We start from the raw sequence: 27,394 nt of genomic DNA on the forward strand, positions 1-27,394 counted from the left end.
TTATAGGTTAAACAGAGGAGGAAACTTACAAGCAAACGCCGTTTCTATTAATTAATTTATTAATAAGATTTCAACGAAAATAACAGTAAGGTCAGATTAATTTATATTTAACTTGTAAATGTAGTTAGGAGTTAATTAGAAAATTTTAAATGAACTCCTCGAAAGATACACGAAAAGGCTAAGATATTAATTGACGAATTCGGTTCGATTAGAGTATTTTGAAGAATAAAGTAGTGGTTTTACGTCTAGAAAAACTAGAAAAATTGTGCAAAAAAACTAAATAACCATATCGCGTATAGAAAAATCTATGAAGCGTTACGGAACATCTTTAACCTAGTACGGTTATTTATTTTATGACAAAACTATACGACCTATCAATGTTCTAATTTAGATTTGCAGTTAGTTGAACTTGGTTGATGATGGAGAGACAGACACTACTAGCTCTGGTAGCTTTTGTGAGTATAGTCAATTAATTATTATTATTATTATTACATATTTTACATGTAAATCCTATAAATTATGTCTTATACTAGAGTCGAGTCTATAAAATGCTGTAAACGTATTATTCTCCATACAAATAATTAACTCCGGATGTGTCGTATAGCCTACACCCCACGTTACTATTCCAATTAAGTTATTTGGCCAAAGATGTAGAAATAAAAGTCGAATCGTTGAATTGTGACAGCATTTTGTTAGAAAGGTTGTTGCTGTTACGCATGAAGAGTGTGCAATTTTTTTCGAGTACCAATCTTTGTTAAGGTAGTATTTGATGTTATGTGAGAGAGAAGTTAAACACGAATTTTATTTAAAATATGTTACTTTTTATCTACATTTCGTGAATTTCTAAATGTATTAAAAAGTTAGGCTCAGCAGAGCATGTAAAGAAGCACTATTTATTTTAGGAAATGGTCTAGCGATTCCACAAAATAGAGAGGGGTTTCGGATAGAGGGGTTAATATACCACAGATGTTCGCCGGTTCCAATTGAGAGTTCAATTTAGAGGGGTGTCTAGGATGTCCGACTCGAGGGTTCTAGGTTCTACTATACTTATCCTGTGTATATGCTAATTGACTTTCTGATTACCCGGTTGATGTGAATTATGCACAAATAACCAAATAAAACGTTTATAAAACTACTAAATCTTTAACATTTATGCACCACAACACGATCATTGAGTACAAGTATCAGTAGACTTAATCTTCCAATAAAAGTAGCACAACAGGATAAACACGTTGAAGAATTTCCAGGAAGTATTATCTTGCCACTCATCATTCAACACCTCTACCTTTGTAATATAAGGGACAACGAAGGTAAGTTTCTTTGCGTGAGAGTAATTTACGTCACTCTCTACGTTTACTTAAACGTCTACTTTATAAGTATAGTACTGTACATCGAAATTTAAAATTGTATATTTTATATAGAGATATAATATTGGTTATATGTAAATACAGCAAAATAGCAGTACACGGACACAAAAATCTATCCGTATACAGCGTCCCGAACAGAGGAGTTTCTATGCTACGTGTTACTATATTACTAATTAACTAATTAACCAATTAGTTTTACAGGGCGATCCAAAAATCACTACTAAAAGTTACGTGCCGATGTTATAAACGATAAAACGTAGGTGCCACTAGTACCGGATTTATATAGGCCTACCGTAAAAGCTATATGTTAGGGTCTCGTTCTACGAGGGTCCTAACTCCATTATCAAAAGCTACTTACAGTATATGCATTGCCCGTTATTAAACGGCAGTATATTAAGGTGCTTTTGATAATGAAGCGAGGGTATGTTGGTGAAGGAGAGGGCCTGTTTCATGCCATAGGGCCACAAGCATAAATCGGGTTTTGCAAAAAACTAACTGAACAACTTAAAACTTGTTCAGTTACGTTTTTGCAAAGCCCGATTTATACTTTTAAGTTTTATTGAAAAATTAATCACAAATATTTATTTAGCTGGGGAAAAAAGCTAAATTGGAAACAAATATTAATTGCAGAACAGAGCAGTTAATTCTGACAAGTGGCCAATAGCCATTAAATATTATGTACTTTTCTTGGATTTCCGATGTTTAAGGTTTGATATTTTATTTTATAAATAACTAAATCTTTTATAAATTTTAAGCTTTTAAACATAAATAAAACTGAATTATTAATAATTATGATAAATATAACAGTGATATTTTTTAATAACTAACAGATTTTTTTATCATTTCTCTTTTAAATTTATATTCGATACAAGTTATCCTATTTTTAATTAATTATAAAAACTATACAATTATCTAATAAAATACTTGATCAAGAAATCGAACTCGTTAGTGGGGTAGAGTTAAAGGGCTTCCTGAACTGATAAGTTTTACAGACTCGTTAATTTGTGTAGTGTATACGAGTTTACGATTGTCATATCAATACTAATATCGATACTAAATCAAAAATACTAAATACTAATTATGTACAGTACATACATGCTGTTGTAAACAAACAGACTTAAATATATATGATTATAAGATATGAAACATAACAAAATATGTTTAATAGCAATAATAATAATAATTTAATATCAAATTCGGTACGTCTGATTGAGTAAATTTTCGGAAACAAGACGTAATATAGGCCTACATTCTGAATATAGGATATTTAAATGCTTTTGAATAGTAAAAAATAGATTTATACCTTAAAAATTTTTATTTGGATTATTTTCATTTGATATTTGTCAAATGAATTTTTTTAGTTAGTTCTGTAACTAATCTTTAAACAAATTCATAGAAAGAAATTATACAAATATACATCAAGCGAAACCCGATATAATGAGCAAATAGGCCTAAACCAACAACTGCTGTTGGTGTATATTGTTGATGTATTTGAAAGAAATTATGTTAAAATTATTTATTTACATTTTTTATTTGTTTTATAATTAATTTAATAATAAAAATAATTAATCTAATACATAAGTGTATTATATAGCAGGGATGGCCAACTTTTGTGCACATAAGATCTACTTTTTATCGTAAAAATGTGTCGCGATCGACTTGTTGTCATCGGCATAGTCTAAGTGGGGAGGGGAAGTGCGAAATACATACTATGTTTATACACTGTGTTTCAGTACGAAGTGCACTCACTGCTTATGAGTCGAGTCATAACTGCATGCATACAGTTGCGTTCGGTTACAAATATAATACATTAAGTCAAGACATCGCTAGCGATCGACCAAAATTGGCTTGGCGATCGACCGGTCGATCGCGATCGACTTGTTGGCCACCCCTGTTATATAGGATTTATAGTCGTAGTTTTCTCCTATTTTGGCCCTTCTCACCCTGTGAGCAATAAGAGAGTATTTCTTATACGCCCACAATGCGGTGACCAGCGATTCGATTTCTGATCACCAGAAACCTTAAGTTGTCGCCTTAATCGCCTCAGCTATCTGTCCCTCTATACAGATTTTACTATAATATGGCGAAAGTTTAAAAATTTTATATAAAAAAAATGATTATTGTCGATTTTTTCGTAACTATTATTATTTCTCAACAGATAAGTAATGTTTTACTTGGGAAATTCCGTTGAATTTTCTGTTATATTCCCCACGAAAAAAAAACAATCGTTAATTAAAGTTGGGAAATACTTTTTCGTGCTAAGCTTTGCGAATTCGAAGTAAACTTTGAAAAGAAAACTTTACGAAATTTTCCACCGAACTTCATAAACACGAGTTATAGGATACGGCAAAGCAATATTTGGCAATTTGCCAAAGGGAATGTTTCCCCGGAGGGTTTTCTATGGAAAAATGGCCCCTATTGAAGTGTTATCACCTTGATGGGCGCGGGTCCAGGAAAAGTGAATGAGGTTGCTTTTGTTTTTTGTTGAGTTCGTCCATGATGAGTTGATGGAAATAGTTACGCTGGGCTTTGTTGCTTATGCTCCAGAGAGCGGCCTGGCTGTCGGAACAGATGCAGACCTGCTTTCTGCATCTCACCAACCTCAGTCTCTCAGATCATACGAAGACTGAGCTAATAAGTTATCTAAATATTGGCATCCTTCCCAGCCTGGATATGCAACATACTCTCGTGCTTAACCACAAAAACACCCAAGACTCTCTTCACAGGGGTTGCAGGCACCCTGCTTTATCTCCTACCATTAATTTTCTTACTGATCCAAGTGTTTCAAACATCAACAATGCCAACACCATCTTCACAGATATGTCAAAATCTTTTTCTGGTACGGGCGCTGCCATTGTGAACAGAAATAGCGACTGAACACATCCGGTCCACAAAAAGGGCTTTAAACTTGCGGATTACTGCCCTATTATGCAAGCGGAACAGTACGCCATTCACAAAGTATTGGTTTACATTAACAATTCCAATCAGCTTCGCCAGCTAGCCGTGTTGGACTTTACGCTTAGATGTATTGGTGGGATGCCAGTAATCACTTGTAGAGCGGATGTGGGGGCTATCCTGTAGGCCTTGCTGATCTTGAGGAGACTGACACGCTGAGCCTTTAGAAGCTTACGCTTTACGTGTACTTTGTCCATTGCGTCCCTCCAAAAAAGCGCACCATAGAGGATGGCCGGTTCGTTGGCCAGACGGTAGATATTTGTTAAGTTCTTGTTGTTGAGGCCCTGCGAGAAAGCAGAGAAGGTTCGAAAGTTTTATGGCCTTGTCACAAGTGTTTTTTTTTAAATGTAAATATTCCATTTGAAGCCTTGATCGATAGTAATGCCGAGATATTTTATACTGTTGGGCAGAAATATTTCGAACACATTCGAATTATCTCATCTGGAAAAGTAATCAGTGTTTCCAAAACTTTTTCGATCGCGGATCTCTTCGACCTCAAAAAATTTATTGCGTATTCTCCAATTCTACCTTACATTTTTCGCGATTGTTTCCCTCTCGATGCTTTTCGCGATTTTACCCTGTCTCCAGAGTAATCTAATGTAGTATACATTAATTATAAATGCCCTGTAGCTTATTTGTTTTTTGAAACCGTGTTTTACAGTTTTATTGAGCGTTGAACACAAGATTGTGTTCAACACTCTATAAATCCCCTGTTTATAAAGAAGTAGGGATGCCGCAAAACAAAACAATTGAGGAGTTACTGCAGGTTTCTGATGAGAGTCTTACCTTGTTCTGCCAGTTCTTGAAGAACTGGCAGAACAAGGAATCCACGTGGAACTGGAAAATAGAGATTCTGAAAACGAATTACCCAAAAAACTTGCTACAGATTTCCTTAGTAAAATTTTGGTAGTGATAACCGAAATCGTTGATCAAATTGTAGCGAATGGTCCTGATTTTGAAAGGAGTGCAAAAGCAAAACGAGGCGTTTTTGATGCGATCTTCTGCTACCGACATTTGCTTAAGGAAAAAAAAAAACCGACAAATGAAACTACAAGACTATCGCAAAAAACAAGAATTTCAGAAAAGCCAGGACCTTCAATCACAAAAAATGAACTTCACATTTCTGTTTGCATATGTTTATGTGTTATTTAACATATATTATTATGCAAATCAATATAAAAATAACTTAAAATTATAGCAAAATTTGCTTATTTTTGGTCGCGTGTTCCCCTTTCCTTATTTACTCTACGTTAAAATGACCTCGTTTAACGCTGTTTCGCTTAGCGCTTTGTCGTCTGGAGACGCATCCCCCGCGTTAAGCGGGGTCTTACTGTAGTAATTCATGTTATTTTTTGCCGTTGTGAAATATTCAGTCGCAAACAACATTATGTTGAGAATATGACGTATAATAATATTCATCTAAGTCAGTGATTCTCAATCTTCTTAACTCCACGTCCCCCAAATAGTAAATATAAATAAAATTAATATTTCGCGACCCCCACCCAAAGGAATAACGGTAAGCCTTACTATTACTAATTGAATTGTAATTATAGATTAAATGTAAATTTTTTAAAATATTGTATAATCACATTGCACTAATTTTATACATTAAGAAAATAGATCCACATATGGAGAAAATTTTAAATGAAAAACAAATGCAACCAACACATTAATTTCTTTTTCTTTACATGTGTACTTATTGTAAGAAAAATGTTTATAATAAATTATTTTTTCTCATAAAATGATTTCATTATTGTTTCGCGAGCCCCTTTAATATCACCGAGACCCCCTTGGGGGTCGCGATCCCCAAGTTGAGAAACGCTGATCCAAATATAAGTAAGTTAAATAATGCGATGAGTGATTATGCAATGATGGGGAATGGAGAGAACATCAGGAAGTGTTCACGTGCGTCTGACCTAGATAAGTCGGATATTCGTTACCCTGCCGTTCCATTGTGAACCAGGCCGAATCCATTTTTCAGACACCTTTCGATTCGAAAGGTGTCTGGAAAAAGCCTTCTTAGTGCCCAGGTCGGAGTCAAAAATCAAAACAAAGAAATGCTCATATTCAACCTGGATGGCCAAACCTGTTCCTATGATCTATACTGTAGATCATAGGAACAGGTTTGGCCATCGCAGGACCAATTTTTGCCGCCAATATTAGAAATATAATATTATAATATAATTCTATAATTCTAAATATAATTCCAGTTTCAAACTATATCTGCTAGTGTGTAATACAAGTCAAACCAACAGACATTTTCATAGGAGTTATGATAAAGGAAAAGAGGAAAAAATACTTTATTGCTTCCACCCTTAACATGAGAACCACTCTCTTCTTTTGGCAAGACCACTTTTTTCCTCTTCTATGGGCCTATAATTTGTAAAATTTCCCTCATAAGTATTATAGGCCATACTATTTTACAATAGTATGGCCTATAACAGTGTTTCCCAAACTTTTTGGTCCGCGGCCCCCCTTTCGCACTTAAAAATTTCACAGGACCACCGAAGAATGACTATGTGTAGGAAAACATCCCGGAGGAAGGGAGTTAAGTACCCTCTCATGGTCGCTCCAGTGCTGCCAGCTAAAAACGAATACCAACTAAAATATTATTGGAGTAGCCCAAGACATAGCCAAATATTGCAGCGCCACAGCACTAGCGGAAATTCGAATTTGCCGACTGAAAAGCTTTCGGTTGATCGGTTTTTGGATAACGACGCTCTACTGTATTTCTAACTCGACTTGCCTACAGACACAACGCTGCTAGCGAACACCGTTCCAAATGACAATGTTGTTCTATCATAGTTTAGGCTGAGAGTAGAACTCGGAGGATTTCCCAAAAGCTCACAAATTTATGAATATTAGGCTCGTATTAAAATATTTATATTGTTTTTATTATTTATATGTGCAATTTATTTAAGTAAAGATTATTTTATTTATTTTTTATTTCTATTATTTCTAAACATGAATCCATAGTAAATTTATAAAATATTTGAAAAAAAATTGATCTGGCATCAATTTTTCAGTGACCCCCAAATATTTTTCGCGACCCCCCACTTTGAGAATCACTGGCCTATAATACTTATTTGTGTACCAAATCAGTGTTCTATAAAAATATTAAAATTATGTGGGTGTATATTTCTGTTTGGGGAAAGTAATGATGATAAAAATTCTCGCAAATTAAAGCTCTGTTAACCCGTGCAGAAAATTGATCATCAAGATACTATAAAACAGAATACATCTATTTTGTCTGCTATTTTAACATTTCTGGTAAATTATTTTGCAATTACTTATATGAAAACGTTGATGAAAACAGTAAAGTTTAAATATTTTATCTTGTTTAAAACAAATATTTTGTCAACCCTTTAATAGATAACATTAAAGGGTTGATAGTATCACTGCTAAATGGACGGATGCCCGAACGGCCGAAATTACAACCTGCAGCTCTGAGAGAATCGGGATCGAATATGGACAGGTCGAAAAACCTCCGGAATTTTTGGAGATATGGTCTATTGGTCTATCTGGATATGTTCGGCCTCATCCGCCCCATTGTAAGCTTGGCCGAACCCATAATGGGCTTGCTAAAAGTAGGCTCTCTTGTTGTCCTAATAGTAGAAAGAATTAAAAAAAAAAAAAAAAAAAAAATAGTACCATTGCTTTGAACTTCGGAAACTCAATTCACAGATCAGAAACCTTAAACAGAAGTTAATACACGATTTTATCACACCAATTAAAAAATCATCGAAGCATTTGTGAATTAAAAAGTTTTGATTGAATTATTAACACCAGATATCGGTAAACTGTTAGCTAAGTGTCTGGTTATAGTTACATCCATTACAGTAGATCAGACCAGCAATGACATCAACCAACACGGATAAATAGTAAGGAACCCTTATTGTGATGTCAATTATACGATCTGGACCAGTTTCGAACCCGGAGTCATATGTGAATGACAATGTCAAATTCACGTGGTGCAAACTTTAAACGAGTTTCTGCCACGAGGCACTCTTAACACAAAATTTCTAGACACAAACTGACTTGTGAGATTCAAATCCGGGATCGGGACTCATTTCTCATCCTTCACCCGAGTGTACCAATCCCATTTCGAGTTAGACTTTCCCAAAACAGAAGCTGTGGTTGATCTTGTAAATTCGTTAATTAACAACAATCCATTTTAGGTTTTACTGGACATGTTAAAAAACATGGAATATGCTTACGAGTTTTTTTGTTACACACTGTACAAATTATGATAATTAACTAGTAAAATTAGAAAAGTAGAATAAAGTATAACAGAGTTTTTACTTTTTATGAATGTAGACAACTTTCAGATGAAAACAAAAAATACGTTTCCTGTTTGTCACGATACTTTTCTATTTGAAATTTTCCGCATGCGTACACTGCCCTTAAGCTAAACAAGTTTTTACAACAGACTTCATCTCTTATTTTATGTCGTTACGCTTGTATAAACTACAGTTTATAAGTAAACTTTACTGTGTATATATATATAAATATACAGTATATTAATTAATTTCAATCAATTCTTTATTATGATAATATTTTTTAAAATTCAAACTTTTTTGAGGTGTGCATTTCTTTATAAACGTTATACAGCATAAACATTGCATTTATAATTAAATTTATAAATGCAATGTTTGTCCAATTTATTCATTACGTTATGAAATTGTTTATAAATTCCCGTTATATTATATATAACGGGAATTTATTACTCGTATTATACATTCAGAAGAAATATACTTCATTGTATCTAAAGTCCTCTATTGCGTAAAGTATAAAGTAATGCTTTTGTAGAGAATTAAAGAAAAATCCCAAGTTTGTTGATAGTGCCGGATTATCGACTAGACATGTACTTTATCATAATTTATAAATAACCCTAAAGCTACAATTAGACTTTATTAGTTTATGATTTAAAATTATATAGAGGACCCCAGGAGACTGAGGCTCCTTTACATAATGTCGGTCTCGATCCCGACTATTTGTTGGTGATTTTAGAAAGTCATTAATAGCCGTTCCAATTATATTATTGATATTATTGAAATAATTTGCCAGCTACGAGTTAGTTATAAGTATAATTTAGATAAATATTTAGAAATTATTCCTCTGCAAAATTTATTAAAATTTATAAATTTAAGTTTACGTTCTGTTTGCGTTTGTATACAACTAATAATACTACTGTCTTCGTTTCTGTCCTTATCTATGATGTTGCTTAAATTTTTTTTTCTATTCTCCTTTTTTATTTCCTTGCAAATGGAAAGTGGAAATACAATGCAAAAAACCGAAGCTCGTGTACTTCTTGACTTTTCTTATCGATTTCTTTTAGTTACAGCAAAAAATAACTTCTATAAACTGCTTCAAACAACTTAACTCGAGTGTTATTTTTTTAAAAGATAAATACATGAATACGTAGATGTCTAGGTTTGTGTGGAAAAGACAATGCCTTAAACGTTGAAAACCATATTACATACACATACTTACTGGAATTAATATTAAAAACACATCTAAAAGGCCTTAAACTTTTAATATTGTTTGCAATAATTATTATAAACTAACACATAATGTTTGTATATAACTTGTTTTACAAGATAAAGATGGAGAATTTTGGTACAAAATTTGGTAGGCTATTTACTGCTACTGTAAGGCCGCCGATTTCCAGGGGAAAACAGTTAATCACGCGTCAGGAAAACCTAGGGTCGAAATCGTATGTGGGTGGTGGCGGTAGGAGACAAAGATGACAAATGTCTTACACAAAACCGTTTATTCTAACTACTAAGTTAACTTACATATTATTGAGGTACAACACGATCTAGATCATTAGGGCAATGTAGGTATGGTGACGTTGGAAACGTTCCGGGCTTCCTAGGTCGTTTTCGGAGAGACAGTCTTCTTGTGGCGCTGATAAATGAAGGGATGTGGTCCCGTTGTAGAGGAGGAGGAGTTCTGTCGGCCTCTGTAGATGGCAACCCCTTTTTCGGGATCTTCGGACAGTCTTGACTGGTGCAGACTCGACTGGAGAGGAACCGCCTGTCTGGAGGAGAACCGCCGCACTTCTTCCAAGAATGACCGAAGGAGAATCGAACTCCCTGTCTGGAGGGGAGAACCGCCTGTCTGGAAGAGAATTGCCCTTCGACCCTAAGATCCGGGGGTTTTATAAGATTTTCCCGAAACCCGAGACCGATCCGGGTCGAGAGGGGTTGTCGGAGCCTTTGAAGTTCGCGCTCGTGTTTTACGCCGTTATGGCTCCAAACAATCTGCCATATGTTCTGGCGGCTAATTTCCCCTCTTTGTTTCTCACTCCCGACACTTGTTTGAGAGCACCTGGACAAAGCTCCTCTCTTGGTTGACATCCCCTCGGTCGTTCGTCATCGAGTCGCGTTTGTTTTAGGATAAGTTTTAAGAAAGTTTCTTTCGTGTCTGGTCTGCATCACCAACACGTGTTCCTGACCCGAGTTGACTCTCGAAATATCCGGCTTTAGAACTTTATAATTATTCACCACTTCTATGCGTTTTTGCGATCCCTATACTACAATAGTTGATAGAATAATCTGATTATTAATATTTCACATTAATTATGTAAGAAATTATTAAAAACTTCGTAAATTGCGAGACTGATTTCTTTGTGCGCCATTTTGGTGACTAGTACAACATTATCACGATTTAAGTCTACATAAATATCGTGGGAACGTTCCTTAATTGCCAGTGATAATTATCCAAAACTCTGATCTCCAATTTCAAAAAATGTTTTGGTTGTCTTGTTTTTGTTTCAAAAAACATGTTCAAAAGTTGTAATAAGAAAATTAACTATTACAAAATACGAAAGCATCCATTACCAATGAATTTTTTTTTTTACTGATAGATGCAGATAATTTAGCACATTGCAAATTAAAAAATTAATAAAAAAATTATAAAAGATTACTTTAATGAAATTAAATATTACATTTTGAATTTGCATTCTGTTTTTTCGAGTATTTTTGCAACTTTTTCTGTGCTGAGACCACTGAGAGGGCTGTTTTTTCATGAAGTCGTGGGTTCGGACAAGCCCACGTTGGGGATGGCCAAGTGACGAGGGAGGGACCGGGGCCCGGCATATCCTGGTGAACTAACTACGGTCAAACTTGTATATAACGAAGTCGCTAAATCCTGAAAAAAATCGCTATAGGGAAATTTCGTAATTTCGCTCTCTTCGTAATATGCTTCACACTTATTAAGAGAATTAAAACTGCTTTATCTACATCGATGTAAACGCAAGTTCCAGCACGTTTTCCTTTGGGTCTCGCATCATCGGCTAATTTGAAACTTGATAAACTACTTACTTTTCCAAACTTTGCTTTAATGCCTTTCTTTTTTGAGCCTTTATCAACTCTTCCAACACATTAATTTTTTTAGTAATTCTTAAACACTAGGCTATATTAACAGTTCTTCAGATTCCAGCTGGACTATTTATTAAATAAAATCTCAATAATCTCAAAAATTAGTCCAGTAACTATCAAAATTATCAGCTTTCTAACGTTTTCGACATTCGTTAATTGTAAATCGTTTTTCTGTCAACAACGGCATTTGGGCCTAATCTTTCTCCCCTTCTTTACAATCAGTAGCCGCGTGGGGGGCAGATTACATGATGGTTTTAAAAGCTGAAAACAAGTATTTCTCACACCTGGGCCGCGATTTTACAGATTGATACCTGAAATTGAATCTAAACTCGCACTCGACCCAGAGGGTCGAGTGCGAGTTTAGTTTTTTAAAGATCGATTGTTCTTACAAATTAAAAAAAAAATTCGTTATATAGAAGTTTAACTGTTTAACAGCAATTTTACATATATGATTGGCTGAAAGAGCAGTGTACGATGCAAAAATTCGTTATATTGAGAAATTCGCTATATAGAAGTTCTTAATATAGAAGTTTAACTGTAATTAATAGATGCGGACCCGAACCTGGATCCCAGAGCAGCAAGTTGGTGTGTTTACCGCTTCATCCAACCGCCGTCTTAAATATAAATCACACGGACTATTTTCATAAACGTAATAAAAAAAACTTGAATTTGAAACATTGTAGGAATAATGGGATAAGGCAATGCAACACATGGGCGATCTGCCAAGGGCAAGCGCCTTTCGAGAGGACTTTCTTCGAGATGTTAGACCTCTAGATGTTAGACATGTGAAGAAAGCCAGGGAAACTACCCTGGTTCGAATCTGGAAAATTGAAAAACCCCAGAAATTGTTCGTATGCTGACACCCATGAAAAATTCCTGCGACGTGTCTCGGATATGTCGGGCCCGTCTTCACTACTCTGATTGTGAAAGTCGGATGGCCGAGCAGTCAAGGTGGTCCGGGGGACCCAGGATCTAAACCGGTCGGGTCGAAAAATCCTTCAGGTGGTGGTCAGTCTAGATATGTCGGACCCGTCCCTTACCACCCGGCTGCCCCATTGTGGGCCTGGCCGAACCCATAATGGACTTGCTAAAAGAGTCGCTCTTACTGCCCACAGGGCGGAAGAAGCTAAAAAGAAAAAAAATACAGTCCATTGAGGCCTGGCCGAAATATAATAGGTATGGAGGAAAAAAGTCTTTTTTGTGTCTTCCGGTCGAAAAGAGTAAAAAAAAGAAAAAGCAAAACTTAAACGTGTTGAGAATTTCATATAGTACGAACTCATTTAACAAATCTATTCGTTTAAGGAAGGAGGTCGTACTCACGTGATTCACTCATATTCCAAGCTGGCAAACGTAATTGGGACTTAAACCGTTAAATCAAAATGTCATTTCTCATTCCTCGTCCGATTGCTTGTCCAAATTAAGTAAAAAATGAAGCAGATTATATAGCCAATCATGCGCCGATGTCATGAATAATATAATACAATTTTACTTTAGTTTTTCTCGTTTAGTCCGAAAAAATTTTAATTGATACCAATATGGGTCAGTTTATTACATAATATAAAGGGTGGAACAAAAACTCGTAATGTTTTTAATTTACATCGAAAATACGAAATAGTAAGTACGCCAAATTTTGTTTAACTCCATTGGATTTTCGTATCGGAACTTAATTTTAATCTAAGTAAAAATTAATTATTTCTGGCAATTTCTTCGACAACCTAACTTCTTAAAATCATTACTATGGGGTCAGTTATAATGGGCGCGTTGCCTGGTAAAGCGGCTTTGATACAGCTGTACCAATCATTACCGTTTCAACCTTTTTAATTGCCATCTCTTTTTTATGATAAAAAAAAAGTTTCTTTTACCAAAACCAAAACATAAAAAAGAGATGGTAATTAAAAAGGTTGACAAACACAAAATTAATATTTCTTCAGCTTGTATAAATCCAGAATTATGGATATTCTTAATAAAATTTAGAGCAACTGATTCTTAAAAATAGGACATCAGAATAACTGACATATATATGGAATTCCAATTAAAAAACCATTATATGTAATAAAATCTCTAACGACTGCATTAATTTAACAAACGGATAGTGAAATTCAATTAGCATTCATTACGCATGAGTGAGTTCTGGTTAATTTTGACTTTCAACTCTGTTAGTGAAACATTATTGGTTCCACATTAAGATCTACCAATACAGAGAGATTATACTATGTATTGCAGTTGTTTGTCGGTTCTAATTAAAACAGTACAATTTAAAAGTGTCCAATATATAGGAGGATGCAATTAATTCTGTAGTCATTCATTTTCCAGTCAAATCTATTTTACAACTAAAAATCTTGAATTTTGTGAAGTTATTGTACAGACAAAGCAAAGAATACGTTATTCGTTGTTATGAAATTTACAATTGGCTTACAATTTAAATCCCTTTGTAAGCCAATTAATTGTAAGCTTCATAATAGTTTTATTTTAAAATTTAAATTTTAAAATATTAAATCACCACTTAGGCCTAAATGGCATTAATTTTACTTTTCCAATAACAGATATTACTGAACTCTAGAATTCTGTCCATTGTATCTTTTTTTAATTTAATTTCTAATTGATTTATAACACAAAATTAAATTTAGTGAATGACGCCAAAACTATTTTCTCTGTCTGCAGTAGTATTTCTATTCGAGAACCGTAACCGGTTAAAATTGCTAATTAGCTAAGCAATTATTTTCTCATGATTGGTTTTATTTGCAGATTCTGTAAACAAACTAATCGTGCAAGAGTAATCTGTAAAAGTTGCTTGAATACCACTCAATATTCATAATTTTTAGATAAAATCAAGAAACAACTAGAAACTGAATCCATAGAAATTTATTAAATTCTAATAATTGAAATGTCTTAATTTAAACTAATTTATTTAACTAAACTAAACTTGTTTATATATACAGTATATATGTTATATAAACAAGTTTAGTTTAAATAATAATAACTTATAAACAAGTTATAGATATATATATTATCATATAATTTGGCTATTTCTGTCCTGCGAGTAATTAGGAGGACTTTCCCCATGTTCATTATGGGTTCGATCTCATGATCGAACCTATAATGGGACATTCACGGTGGTTGGGTGACGAAAGACGGGCTTGAAATATCTACAGGTCAAACTAATCATAAAAATTCCTGACCGAACTTGAATCCGAATCCTCAGAATAGCCGGATTATACATTTACTGCCCGACTTACTTGAGTCCATTTGAAGATTGGTCATGAACGTTTGATCGTTCACGGCCGACGTTTTCCCACATACACATACATACGCAAACATTTATTGGTGTTAACTAATATACGTAAAACCACAAAGCACATATTTTTTTCCGAAAGTACATAAAATACTCACGTAAATTTCATATTTTTCAATTTAAATATAATTTTTATAATTTTACCAAATTTGACTGTGATTTTATTAAAACGATGATTGTCTTTGTTGCTGTTCTACTTAAAAATCTTTTTTAGCGATTGTAAGCGATGTTCAGCCAACCAAGCAAAGAGAATTTTTTTAGAATTCAAAAGCTCTCAAAAGGTTATTGAACAAAATAAGGATAAACTAAAATATATTATATCAGAGGTTGGCAACCTGTGACACGCGAGGACGATTTTCAATGGCACTCTAATTGAATAATTGAATAGAAATGTAGTAGAAATTATGTTTTAATTATTAATTACACGTTTAAATGGAAGCCATAGTTCAGTGTAGGCCGAGGTACATTAAAAACCGAATCTCCTGCATGTATATTTATATTACAGCTCGTGCGTTTACGCCCTGTGTCGCCATCTACGTGTTGTGCATGCGCTTCAAAATCAAGAATATAATTCAATTAACAACTTAACTTCAAAATTATATATTTTTTAAGTCCACTATAAACGGAACAATTTTGAGAATAGACTATATATAACAAAATTCGTAGAATCTGTCGGCATTCGGAATAACACTAATTTACCGCGCGAAAGGTTGCCGACCCCTGTATTATGTTATTAGTTTAGTATAAATCTAACAGGATATTGTTAATTTTACATATTCATGCACATAACTTTCTTTTAATTTCTAAATACAAACTTTTTCATTTCAATATCTATAACTTTTTAACTTTCTTTTTTTGCATAGATTGCATAAAAACGTTTTCTTTACAATTTTCGAATATTTTATACGTTAATTGATTTGATTCATAAATCTTTTCCTTCAGTAATACGAAGCTACAACAGAAATTACTGTAGTAAGTTTTTCATCAGCGAGAACGTGAGATTATGCATACAAGAACTTGAGAATATAAAAACATCTACAAGAACCTAGTACAGTACTACATGAAATTTATTAGTACGACACGAAAAAACAAAGCCACATGTTATTAAAGGAACTATTCTAATAATCCTATTATTATCTAAGAGTAAATTATTAGTTTTTAAGACAATAAAATTATTGGACAGATATCAACAATGTTAACAACCGAATGTTAGCAGAGAAAAAAAAGAGGATTTTCTAACCGGTTTGGTTAAATGATTGCTTGAATTAACTTGCACTCGACGATTCCAAGTTACTTGAATTAGATTTCTGACGTAAAAAAATAAAGCATTATTAAATATTTAAACATTAATTAAATTGCTTTTTAACTCTTTAAAAAACTGAAGATACATAACATTGTAATTCAATTACAATTTAAAAAACTGAAGATATATAACATTGTAATTCAATTACAATTTAAAAAACTGAAGATACATAACATTGTAATTCAATTATAGAGTATAGCTCAGATTAGTCCCATCAAAAATTATTTTCCGGTTTTTTCTTTATATTCTTTCTACTCTGTAGGAAGTGAGATCCATTTTTGTGCCATTCGTGGGTTTAGATAATCTTATAATAGATATAAGGTACTGTATAATACGGCGATATACTTTGAATTTATGGTTACGATTTCTTTTTAAATAACGTCTCACTCGAACAAAGTGAATTAGAATCCAAAAACTAACCTGCAAGATGTCCTTTGAACATTTATAAAAAATTTTAATTTATAAAGATTACACAGAATTGCCCAAAAATCAATTAACCGTTGTAAAGACTAAATTAGTACCTTATTCGGATAATTAAATACCTAGTCATATCTTTTGTATTGCTCCTACCAATTTTGAGAGAGAAAGACAGCCTGAATAGCTTGGTCAAATCTCTCGCAACACTACATTTGTATAAGTGTATTTCAAACACAAAAATCGGGGAGTTAGCTGAATTTTGAACCATCCTGTGTATTTAATTCGAATTACGAATTTACAATTTTAGGTAAAGTAAACTTGAAATTCTCTTGTTAGATGGTAGTGGCCATAGTTGTAATATTCATCGGAGGATATTTCTGCGGTGTTAACGTCGCCTACGCACAAAGAGGGCAAAAGAATATAAACACGGGACCTTCTTCAGGTAATTTATACTAAATGTATAATTTTTTCTATATTTAAACGATATAAATGAAATATAATCGATTGTTTAAAACAGAAAAACTAACGGAGCAAACTGGTCCGTGGTACCAGCAGCCGTGTTTTCCCGAAAGGAACATCTGCCCTTCAGAGTATTTACCTTAATTTTCATTCTTAAAATCTCAACTTAAACTATTATTCTAAACCTGTTCCATAGTTTCAGGAATCCCCCATTGTTATTAATTTCTTTAGATGGTTTTCGACCAGATTATTTTGCCAAAACTCCAACGCTCAAACGTTTAGCTCATTGTGGAGCGAGTGCACCATACATGAAGCCTGTGTTCCCTACAAAAACATTTCCTAACCATTATTCAATTGTAACGGTAAGATTTTAAGTAAATAATATCTAGAATGGATAATAAGCAAGTTATTAACGAAGGAAAAACATCTCAGGGATTGTATCCGGAATCACACGGGATAATTGACAACAATATCTATGATCCAAAACTTAGAAGATTGTTCAGCGTAAGACGGGGACAAGATAATTACAACCCCATCTGGTGGGAAGCGGAACCGGTACGTCATTTTAAGTTTTTTTTTTTTTTTTAAATACTTTTAAATTAATTTATAATTTAACTACCATATTAAACAGTTGTGGGTGACGGCTGAGAAACAGGGAAAGATAACAGGTACTTATTTTTGGCCTGGATCGGAAATCAAAATTAATGGAACTAGACCAACTTATTACATTAAGTACAATAAGTAAGTGTAATTTTGTGCTCTGTACAAATCAATATTTCGTGAAATTTTCAAAACTTATAATTAAATGACTAGTTATTATTGGCTGGCCCAAAAGTCACTTAACTGTTTTCAGATTGTACTGATGGGTAAAGGCAACGCATGTGGACGATCTGCATGACAGGATGCCTCCCGGGAGGACTTTCTATGGAAAACTGGCTCCTATTTAGATGTTAGACACGAAAACTTCACGCGTCTAACTCTTTGGTGACGCGACCAGCGTTCATCGGTTTTATCTACCGGTCACTGGTGGGCTCTTAATCATTTTGTGTTTTAATTGGGGCCTATGCAAATACTTAATACTCAAATTTTGCGATTATTATTAAAAATATATTAACCCAGTTGCAGGAATTGCTGGAAAATTCACGGTTAACTGACTTCTGGACAATGCTTTATTACGCTTACTTTTTAATTTTCGAACTTAATTTTTTAAAATAGCAAAGTTAGTTGGAAAACTCGATTAGAGACGATTTTATCGTGGTTAGAATTACCAGAGGAAAGTAGACCATCTTTTTTGACTTTATACATTAACGAACCCGATCACGCCAGCCATGCACATGGACCAGAATCTCCACAAGTATGCTAAGAATTCAAGCAAAAAAAAAATTATAATAAAGAAATAAAAAAAAGCTTAACATAGTTTCTTGTTACAGGTGAATGCAGTTTTAGCAAAATTGGATTCTTTTATTGAACTCATGATCACGTCTCTGCAACAGAGAAATTTATTGGGCTGTATCAATATCATTATAGTCTCGGATCATGGTAAACATTTCGTTTTCCCCATTCAAATTTACATTTTATATATATTTAATTAAACAAACAAGATGTTAAACATGTACAGTACTTTCAAAAATACTTTCCAATATTACAATAAACTTTTGTTCGACAAATTAAAATTATTTTAGGAATGGCAAAAAGCGATTGCAACAAAGTCATCGAATTAGATAATTACATCAATTCTTCGGAAGTTTTCCTATCTCCTGGACCTATAGGAAGGATCCGTCCTAAAGGAAAAAGTAAGGATATCTTTTATGAAATGCATTTGGTAATTTGTGGTCAAGTTTCTTTCTACTATAAACTGTGATATTTGTTTCTTCCATTACGAAAACCTACATTTCCGCTATAGCCATATTTGTGGCACCCTCCACTTTTTAAAATTAAATTTGAAGATTTTTGCCCCGAGGATGCTAACTTAAGAGGAACCTTTTTTCTCACGATGAGTCATGTAAGTTCGATCAGGTTCACAATGGGATTATAGGATTAAAAAGACCCTCTTAGCGCCTACAGGGCAGAAGAATTTTTTAAAAAGAAAAGCAACAGGCCATCCAGCCGCTTGTTAGTTCTTTCTACAACAAATAAATACATAAAATAAAATACTGTTGAATACGGATTAATAGAGGGAAGTAACGATTAGCGAATTGTTGCTTCTCTCTATTAATGCCAATTCATAGAGAGAATGTCAATTAGCTAATGCCAATTATATGTTGTGTTCGATGTCACGACCAACTACTTTATACGAGATATATGATAACAAACAATAATTGCCAATGCGTTGTCTAGCGGACAGTAACAATCGCAGCTTATACTTGTGAGCACTACTCTTATGTTGACCTTTCTTTATTGCTAGACCTATTACACCGTCACTAGGCACAAGATCAGCCTTAGAAAATCACTTTATTTTTCCAAAATCGTAATCGTAGCTTAATATTTTAAAAATACCAATTTTCAACCGAACTCACACTCAGTATAAAGAACAATTGCTAAAATCGTCACTAAACATTATTGGCTGCTGTGAGACATTTATTTTCTTATACACTAACGTTTTAAACCTACGCATTAGGCGTGAGACAACGCTGAAAACGTTAGTGTATAAGCAAATAAATGTGTCTTAGCAGCTACAGGTGTTTAGTGATGATTTTATTAATTACTAATTTTTATCTAGCAGAATCTTTGAAATAAGCGGAATTGATTCGTTGTTTCCGAAATCCATTACATTGAGGTCCGTAAAATCAAGAGTTAACAGTATTGTGTTTTGATCATAATATAAAAACATGTTTAACTAATCTTTGAATATTTACGTTAGCTGTTGATCTCATCCTGTGAGAAACTATTTTATTTATTGACACTGGATCATTATTGACTGATTTTATTATCATGGACTACTTTAAAATTTTTATCTTATCAATAGTACTGATTATATTGTGAAAATATCTGTTCTATTACATGATACCCTTACTGTTAAGTTTTACGCCAATATTAATGCTGTTGTAAAACTGAACATTAAGTTATATGGTTATCGACAATTACATATATATATATATATATATATGTTAAAAAGATGGTTAAATTTCAGGAACTGTTGAAAGTGTAGTAGAAATCCTTCGTTGCAACAGACCAGAATTACTCGTTTATAAGAAAAATGATCTGCCAAAACGTTATCATTATTCATATAATAATAAAATAGAACCCATTATCGTCGATCTTCCTTCAGGATGGGCCATAGAGAAGTAAGTTTAATATTTTTACAATTGACTTCTATCAAAAAAGATCCCTACAATCCTTAAGGGTTTTGGCCCTTACTGAAATTGGCTGAAAGTTTAGTATGTCAGAGATTTTGACTAGCAGATGTAAAGTCTCAATGGGCATTAAGCTCGAAAATGGCTAGTTTTTTCCCTAGAGCCGTTCGAATTTATAAATGTATGTACAGAGTGGTAACAAAAGTGTTCCTTGACCAATTATTTCAAAAATTAATAGGAAGATCATTGTAGATGAAAAATTGAACGAACCTTTCAATTCATTCCGAAACATCAAGTATTAATAGGATTCCGGAAAAGTCCGTAAAATATGACAAAAAAATACTTTACTGCACAGCCACATTCATTTCATTTACGCTATGCAGTGATGCATAGCGTGCAGTGATGGGGTAGCAGTGCATCACTGCATAGCATAAATGAAATGCGGGAATATTTGAATTTTTTTAAAACTCTGTCCGCTCACTAAGAGGACCTCTTTTAGCAGACCCATTATATCTTCGGCCAGGCCCACAATAGGCAGCCGGGTGGTGAGGGAAGAAGCCGGCCACATCCGTACGAAGCACCTGAAAAATTTCTGGGGATTTTTCGACCCATCCGGATTCGATCCCAGAGCGGTAGGCTGCCACCTTAACTGCTCGGCCATCCGGTCATCTGAATGGTTAATATACAGTTAAGTTAGCAATGATATGGATATATATTAAGAAAAAAAAAAGCTGACAAGGGCTCTTGCTCGACTTTTCCGGCATTCAAAGGATGTTAAGAGGAATATTAGAAAGTCCGACAATTTTCAATTATACTAGAATGTAAAATTTAAATAACAACAATAGCTCAAAAGGAGTAATTTTGTTGATACTGTATATGATAAAAACCTTCATTTTAAAAAAGTACAATAAGTTTAAAAAACACTATGGCACTAGCTCAAAGTTAAAATTGTATATAGCGCAAACTGTTACGAGTTGTTATTAAAATATAACTGTTATATTATTAATTATTATAAAAATGCAAAATGGCTTAATTTTGAGGATAATGACGCATTTTAAAAAGTATTGTAAATACCAATAACGAGTAAAAGTTTCATTAAATCTGATTCCACTCGAGATACGTATGACCAGTGGTGATATTCGAAATATTTAACAAAGGGTTCGCTAGCAGAAAATTTTTCCCTGACAATCACCGACAAACGAAATGGAAGTTTTGGCTAGAAATAAATACAATACCTTTTCTTGCAATATATCTAATAATCAGTGGCGTATTTGGAACGTAACGAGCCCTGGGCGAAGACCAGGTAACAATATTATATTAGTGCTGCCGACCTTCTTTTTTAGGCAGAGAAATTTTTCACCCCGAATGGCACTGCTGATAATAGACAGATGTCATCATCTCTCGAAATACAATATCCTTTTTTTATTTCGCTGTCCATAGCCCGACACGTGTTCCACGGCCATCTTGTATTATCTCGCGCGCGTGGGATTGTGGGATCTCTCTTATGACTGGATCTTGTTTCAAGAACTCTCTTGAATCGATCGCGATTAAACCTCGTATCGGTCGAGATTGAAACGGTCGAGAGAGATCACACAAAGACATGGTCCCCGACCTTGCTCACAGTCTAGATTAAAATGCTAGGTGCGAATGGGGTATAAGGGTCTAGTTTAGTAGTGTTACAGAGTATTATACGTATATTTTAATATATTTTTTAAAAGAAACAAAACCACTGAGAAATGTTACTTGTGTTTAACAAGGTTCGGGAAACTGAAAATTTTAACAACGGGTTCGGCCTAACCTGTGCGAACCCGCTGAATATCACCACTGCGTACGACACCTCTGTCTTCCCATCTTGTCGGGTTCCATACTCCAAAATTTAATAGCCTGAATTCCCCTTTTAAAAGTTACCATGCCGAATTTCGTTTCTTAATCTTTATTCAATCCAGAGATATTAAACGAAATATACACACACCTAGAAATTTTTACTTTTTTTGACGTTTTGAGTTCAGGAGTCTGAAAACGTCGAGATTTGCAAAAAAAAAACCCGGAGGGTCAAATTTAATACAACACGATTACAATAATTTTCCGTGTTATGTCATAACAACCGGGAAAACCAAAATGATCTGATTTAACAGGATATATCAATACATCGTTAAATAAAACAGCGCTATCTTAATCACCATGTCACTACTAATCTAAAAGTAATCGCAGATTAAACAACTCCTACGTTGCATTTGTGTTATGCAGCGAAGCATTTCCCTACCATATTTGAAAGCCTGTTCCGGAATTTCACTGGATATTTCGGACTGCATTAAATGGTAATAGTACTGAAATAGTAATTTACTCAATAAAACTTATAAAGTAGTTTTTCCATAAGTCAATACTCAACAAGAGGTACTCTTTCATATGGGGACTGCATTTCGGGCATTTTTTGACCTTCTTCAGTCCAAGTTCTTAAGAAGTTCCCATTCAGCAACATATTCACTATAGAATTTTCTAACATTCAAATTCTTTTTGTGCATTACGCTTTACCGTAGCATTATTTGTCTTATTCTGTTTTCTATTATGACATTTACCTCTTGTTGAGTGTCGCTTTCAGAAAATAGTTTAATCGAACATACAAGTAAAAAAGAGCGTGAGTGAAGAAAGTTGATTTCCCTATTAGTTTTTGAAATAATAGGTCTGGGAGAGACCTTTGCCGTCACTCTGTTTATACATCTGTAATATATTCAAACGGTTTTAACAAAAAAAAAAGTAATTTTTAAGCTTTGTGTCTATTGAGACTTTACATCCATTAGTCAAGAACTATAACATACTTGTATTTAAATTCAACCAATTTCACTAACTTGTAAGAGTCAAAACCTATAAGGATTGAGTGAGGTTCTTTATTTCTCCAACTTCTTTACAGCACGTATTTCTTTGCCTCCTAATTATTATGCCTTTGTGTCTTTTCTATCTTAATTTAAAATTTATTTTGTATACTAGTACTTTTTATATATTAACAGGACTTATTATACTGGAAAATATGGATGCAGATATTTAGTTTTATCTGCATCCATATTTTCCAGTATAATAAGACCTGTTAATACATAAAAAGTACTAGTATACAAAATAAATTTTAAATTCTTTGCCTCCCTTTATTGGAGCTCGACACAGTTTCTATCCAGCTCATCTTTCTTAAGAATAATTTGGTTTAACGGGATACTGAAACGCAACACGTGAGGGATCTTCCAAAGGGGGTTGCCTTCCGGGAGGAGTTTCTGTGGGAAGCTGGCCCTTATGGAACACTGGTCGCGAGGTTTTATCCACTCGGCGACTGGTAGGTTCAATAAGAATGTTTGTTTCTTTAGTTATGGCAACGCAACACTTGGGCGATCTGCCTAAGGGGATGCCTTCCGGGAGGTCTTTTTAAGGAAAACTGGCTCCTATTTAGGCGTTACAGACGTGGAGAAAACCCGGAAAACTCCATGTGGCCAGCCCGTACGAGCGAGGCGCGAACCCACGATCGAACTCCCAGTGTTCAGGAAACGAAGACCGCTTGGCCACTGGTGGGCCCCTCCGTAAGAATGAACTGGATCAAAACTATGTTGAGAATAGGCTGAAAACACAAAAGTACTAAGATTTTAGTAGAATTTTTCGTCTTAAACTCCGAAAAAGCAACAGAGAATTATGCGTGGTAATTCACTTTGTAAATCCATCTAAATTTTACATTGTCAGTTAGAGTAATCTAATATACTGTAATTCCATTTTACAATAACTTATAGGTCATCAATAAAATTAAATTTATAACAATCCTAATTTATAATATAGTAATTTTACAGTAATACTATTTTGTAGTAAATTCAATGCGAGGAATTGTCGAGGAGGAAATCATGGATACGATTATTTACATCCCGAAATGAATGTAATTTCTCTAATAAATATTAAGATAATTCTTGATTTAATTTGAAAATTATTAATTTTTCCTCTTTTAATGCAAATTTGCAGGCAATATTTTTAGCTTTTGGACCTTCGTTTAAGAAGAACCTTCTAGTAGAACCATTTATAAATATAGAACTTTACGAATTAATGGCAGGTAAGCTTACAAAGCACGTCCAAAAGCCAGTTAACCGTGTTTGTTTTGCGTTGCAGTTGTGAGAATTAAGTATAAACTATTTTCAGCTATTTTTATAAGTAACAAAATAGCTATAGGAGATAAGCAATTTACTTTTTACAACAGTTAACTGACTTACGGATAACCCTGCTTCTTAAAACTTTAAATTTAAGAAACTTATATTATATCATTTCATCCTAGTATCCTTAATATATAATCTTATACCATAGATGTCAAGAAAGCATACTATTGCTTAGAAACGTTCCTTCGTAGAATATATAAGCAAGCTTTTTGATATAGTGTAAGTCAGAAAAGTCAGAAAAGTAAGAGTGAAAAGTCAGTTAACCATTGTAGAAACTAAGCTGCTGTCTGATTTAAATATTTTATTACTTATAAACTTCATAAAAACTATTCCAAACGGGATTCTTCTTATTCTTGTTCAATAAAAAAATTACTATGCTTGAAATTGTTATGCTGGTTATCTTATTTTGGGCCATATACATCGATAAATTCTGATATACAGAAGTAAAATTTTTCTTTAAATATTTTTAAAATTAGAATTGATAGATGTAATTCCGAATCCGAATAACGGAACTAAGGGAAGTTTGCACTATATCCTGAATAATCCTATGGCACTTTCTGCTTCTTCGACACATAAAGCTATCACGGCGTGCGTTATTACAAATTTGCAAAGTTCAAAATTCAAAGGATGTAACTGTCCAAATGTAAGAAATTAAAGTGAATAATGTAATTATTCGAATTTTGGGTTTGTTATTCTAATTAGAACCTTTTTTTATAGGGAAGTTTACATCAAATTTCTCCACCATCAGATTTTAAACATAAACAAGAAGTCATTCTACCATGGGGTGCACCTATGATAAAGGATTCAGAATCTACATCGATTTGTCATTTGATGAATCCCGATTACGTTACGGCATTTCATAAGAAACTGAAACAACCCGCTTGGATTTCTTTTCCCCTTACAAGAAAGGTAAAATTCATTATTATTATTATTAATAGGGAAGGAAGGTCCACTTATATACAAGTTATACATAATATTTTAATTTTTAGACGTCAATAATGTCGGGTGAAGCCAGATTTTTCCATGGAAAATGCTGGATATTAGATCAAAGAATTCCATTTGAAAACCAAGCAAATTGTACAGATTACAGTATACTGAACAGGGATCATTCTGCAATACAACAACGTTCTTTATTTCCACCAGGTAATTTCCATACTTACTATTATCATGTTTTAATAACACAAAGTATACGATTTTCTATTTATTTTTCAGCATTTGCTAGTTCTGCAAATAGTGAATCTTCGGTGCAATTGATGACTAATGCCGTGCCAATGTACAAAACATTTTACTCGGAGATATGGACACAATTTTTGATACTTTTAAGCAAATGGACGCAAAAATATGATTCATTGAATATTATAATGGGACCGGCATTTGACGAAAGAGGCAATGGGTTAAAAATGCCAGTCGGTGAACTGCTGTAAGTACTAAATTTTGATGAATTATAAAGAGATCTAAAAATATTTCTTGAAAGTTTTAAAATCACGAAACCGAGAATTCAAAAATGTCAAACATTTTATTTAAGTGTTTATAAGCACGCGTGTAGCCTAATCCTATAAAAGAAAACAATGTTTACAAAGCATTTACAATTTTATATTGATCGATGTACCAACATTTGGTGGGCTACATAACTGACCACAATTAGGCCATCATAACTGATGGTTGGGAAAGGGTGCTCCAATCCTGCTGCTTGCAATAAATTATAGAGATCGAGAGCAGTTTTAAATCCGGATTTCCAGACTGGATGATAAAGATAAGAATTTGTTTCGAATCTGGATCGGCTCAAAAGTTTTCATTGACGATTGACCAGGATCCGTTGGGCCTGTCTATCACTAAGGTTGGCTCAATTATGAGCCAGGCAAAACCATAATGGATATGAACAAAGGTCCCTTAGTACCCATAGGATAAATTTTTTTAAGCAAATTTCCACGACAGTAGGGCCTTGGTACTTCAAATTATGATCTTAATATTTTGATAACTATGCTAATTACCTTCTTAAGTGCAAAGGTTTGGTTTGGTTTGTTGAGATACACAAGATCGATCTGCGAGGGTTGGAGTTTCCTACAAAGTCTCTGGACTTTGTGGGAAACTGAGCCCTACTTAGATGCAACACTTAAAACCCCTCAGAAAACTCCTCGTAGCCGCCCGTTGGTCAGGCGCGAATCCTGACCAACAGTGTTCAGTGGTTTAAGTTTCTCAACCACTGATAGATACTTAATTGCGATGGATATATTTATTATATATGTTTTTCAATTAGTTAATTATATAATAAAAACATTACTTAATGAAATTAGTATAAAACTAACTTTTTAATTAAATCTGGTAATATTTTAAACAGAGAACGTCACAACAATAAAATTCCAATACCAACTCATTACTTTGCTGTGATAACACGTTGCGAAGCATCTAACGTCCCGTTGAATTCGTGTCGTTCGGCAGATTTAGACGTTTTATCGTTTTTGATTCCTCACAAACCGTTCCCAGAAAACTGCCAAGTAAGAGTTTTTAACATTCAAAATCCCAGGGAAAATACTATTGTTATTAAACTAATTATTTAAATATTTTACAGAACATCAATGAATACTTCCTTAAGCATTCGGCCACCGTTAAAGATATAGAAGTGCTGACTGGACTCAAATTTTTTACGTCATTATCACCTTATACGGCAATAGCCTTACAGACTCGTTTGACTGACTACGAATGGTTTAACGTGAAATGAATTGAATTAAATTTCTTTTGTGTAATTTA

At 33.8% G+C, this 27,394-nt stretch overlaps 1 protein-coding gene across 3 annotated transcripts; it reads left to right on the top strand.

The window, feature by feature from the left end:
* Positions 1–276: 276 nt before the first annotated feature.
* Positions 277–27,394, top strand: LOC136989781 (venom phosphodiesterase 2-like). 3 transcript variants are annotated; one of them, XM_067288049.1, is made up of 18 exons: positions 277–455; positions 17,056–17,161; positions 17,237–17,309; positions 17,375–17,540; positions 17,611–17,733; positions 17,810–17,919; positions 18,394–18,532; positions 18,609–18,717; positions 18,861–18,971; positions 20,309–20,462; positions 24,309–24,375; positions 24,459–24,546; positions 25,123–25,289; positions 25,364–25,555; positions 25,636–25,789; positions 25,859–26,066; positions 26,985–27,141; positions 27,216–27,394. In XM_067288049.1, exons 1-18 carry the CDS (start codon positions 417–419, stop codon positions 27,363–27,365), a joined length of 2,313 nt encoding a protein of 770 aa, XP_067144150.1. In that variant the 5' UTR covers positions 277–416; the 3' UTR covers positions 27,366–27,394. The 3 variants fall into 3 exon arrangements, with proteins under 3 accessions (XP_067144150.1, XP_067144152.1, XP_067144151.1); XM_067288051.1 differs by lacking the exon at positions 277–455 and adding an exon at positions 1,299–1,310; XM_067288050.1 differs by lacking the exon at positions 277–455 and adding an exon at positions 2,040–2,074.

This window comes from Centruroides vittatus, unplaced genomic scaffold, assembly GCF_030686945.1.
Source record: "Centruroides vittatus isolate TY-2023 unplaced genomic scaffold, ASM3068694v2 scaffold_769, whole genome shotgun sequence".
Classification (NCBI taxonomy): Eukaryota; Metazoa; Arthropoda; class Arachnida; order Scorpiones; family Buthidae; genus Centruroides; species Centruroides vittatus.

Coding starts and splice junctions, on each gene's coding strand:
- LOC136989781 (XM_067288049.1), top strand. CDS start 417: ATGATGGAGAGACAGACACTACTAGCTCTGGTAGCTTTT. Junction 17,162..17,236: donor AAACACGGGACCTTCTTCAG/GTAATTTATACT, acceptor TGTTTAAAACAG/AAAAACTAACGGAGCAAACT. Junction 26,067..26,984: donor ATGCCAGTCGGTGAACTGCT/GTAAGTACTAAA, acceptor TATTTTAAACAG/AGAACGTCACAACAATAAAA.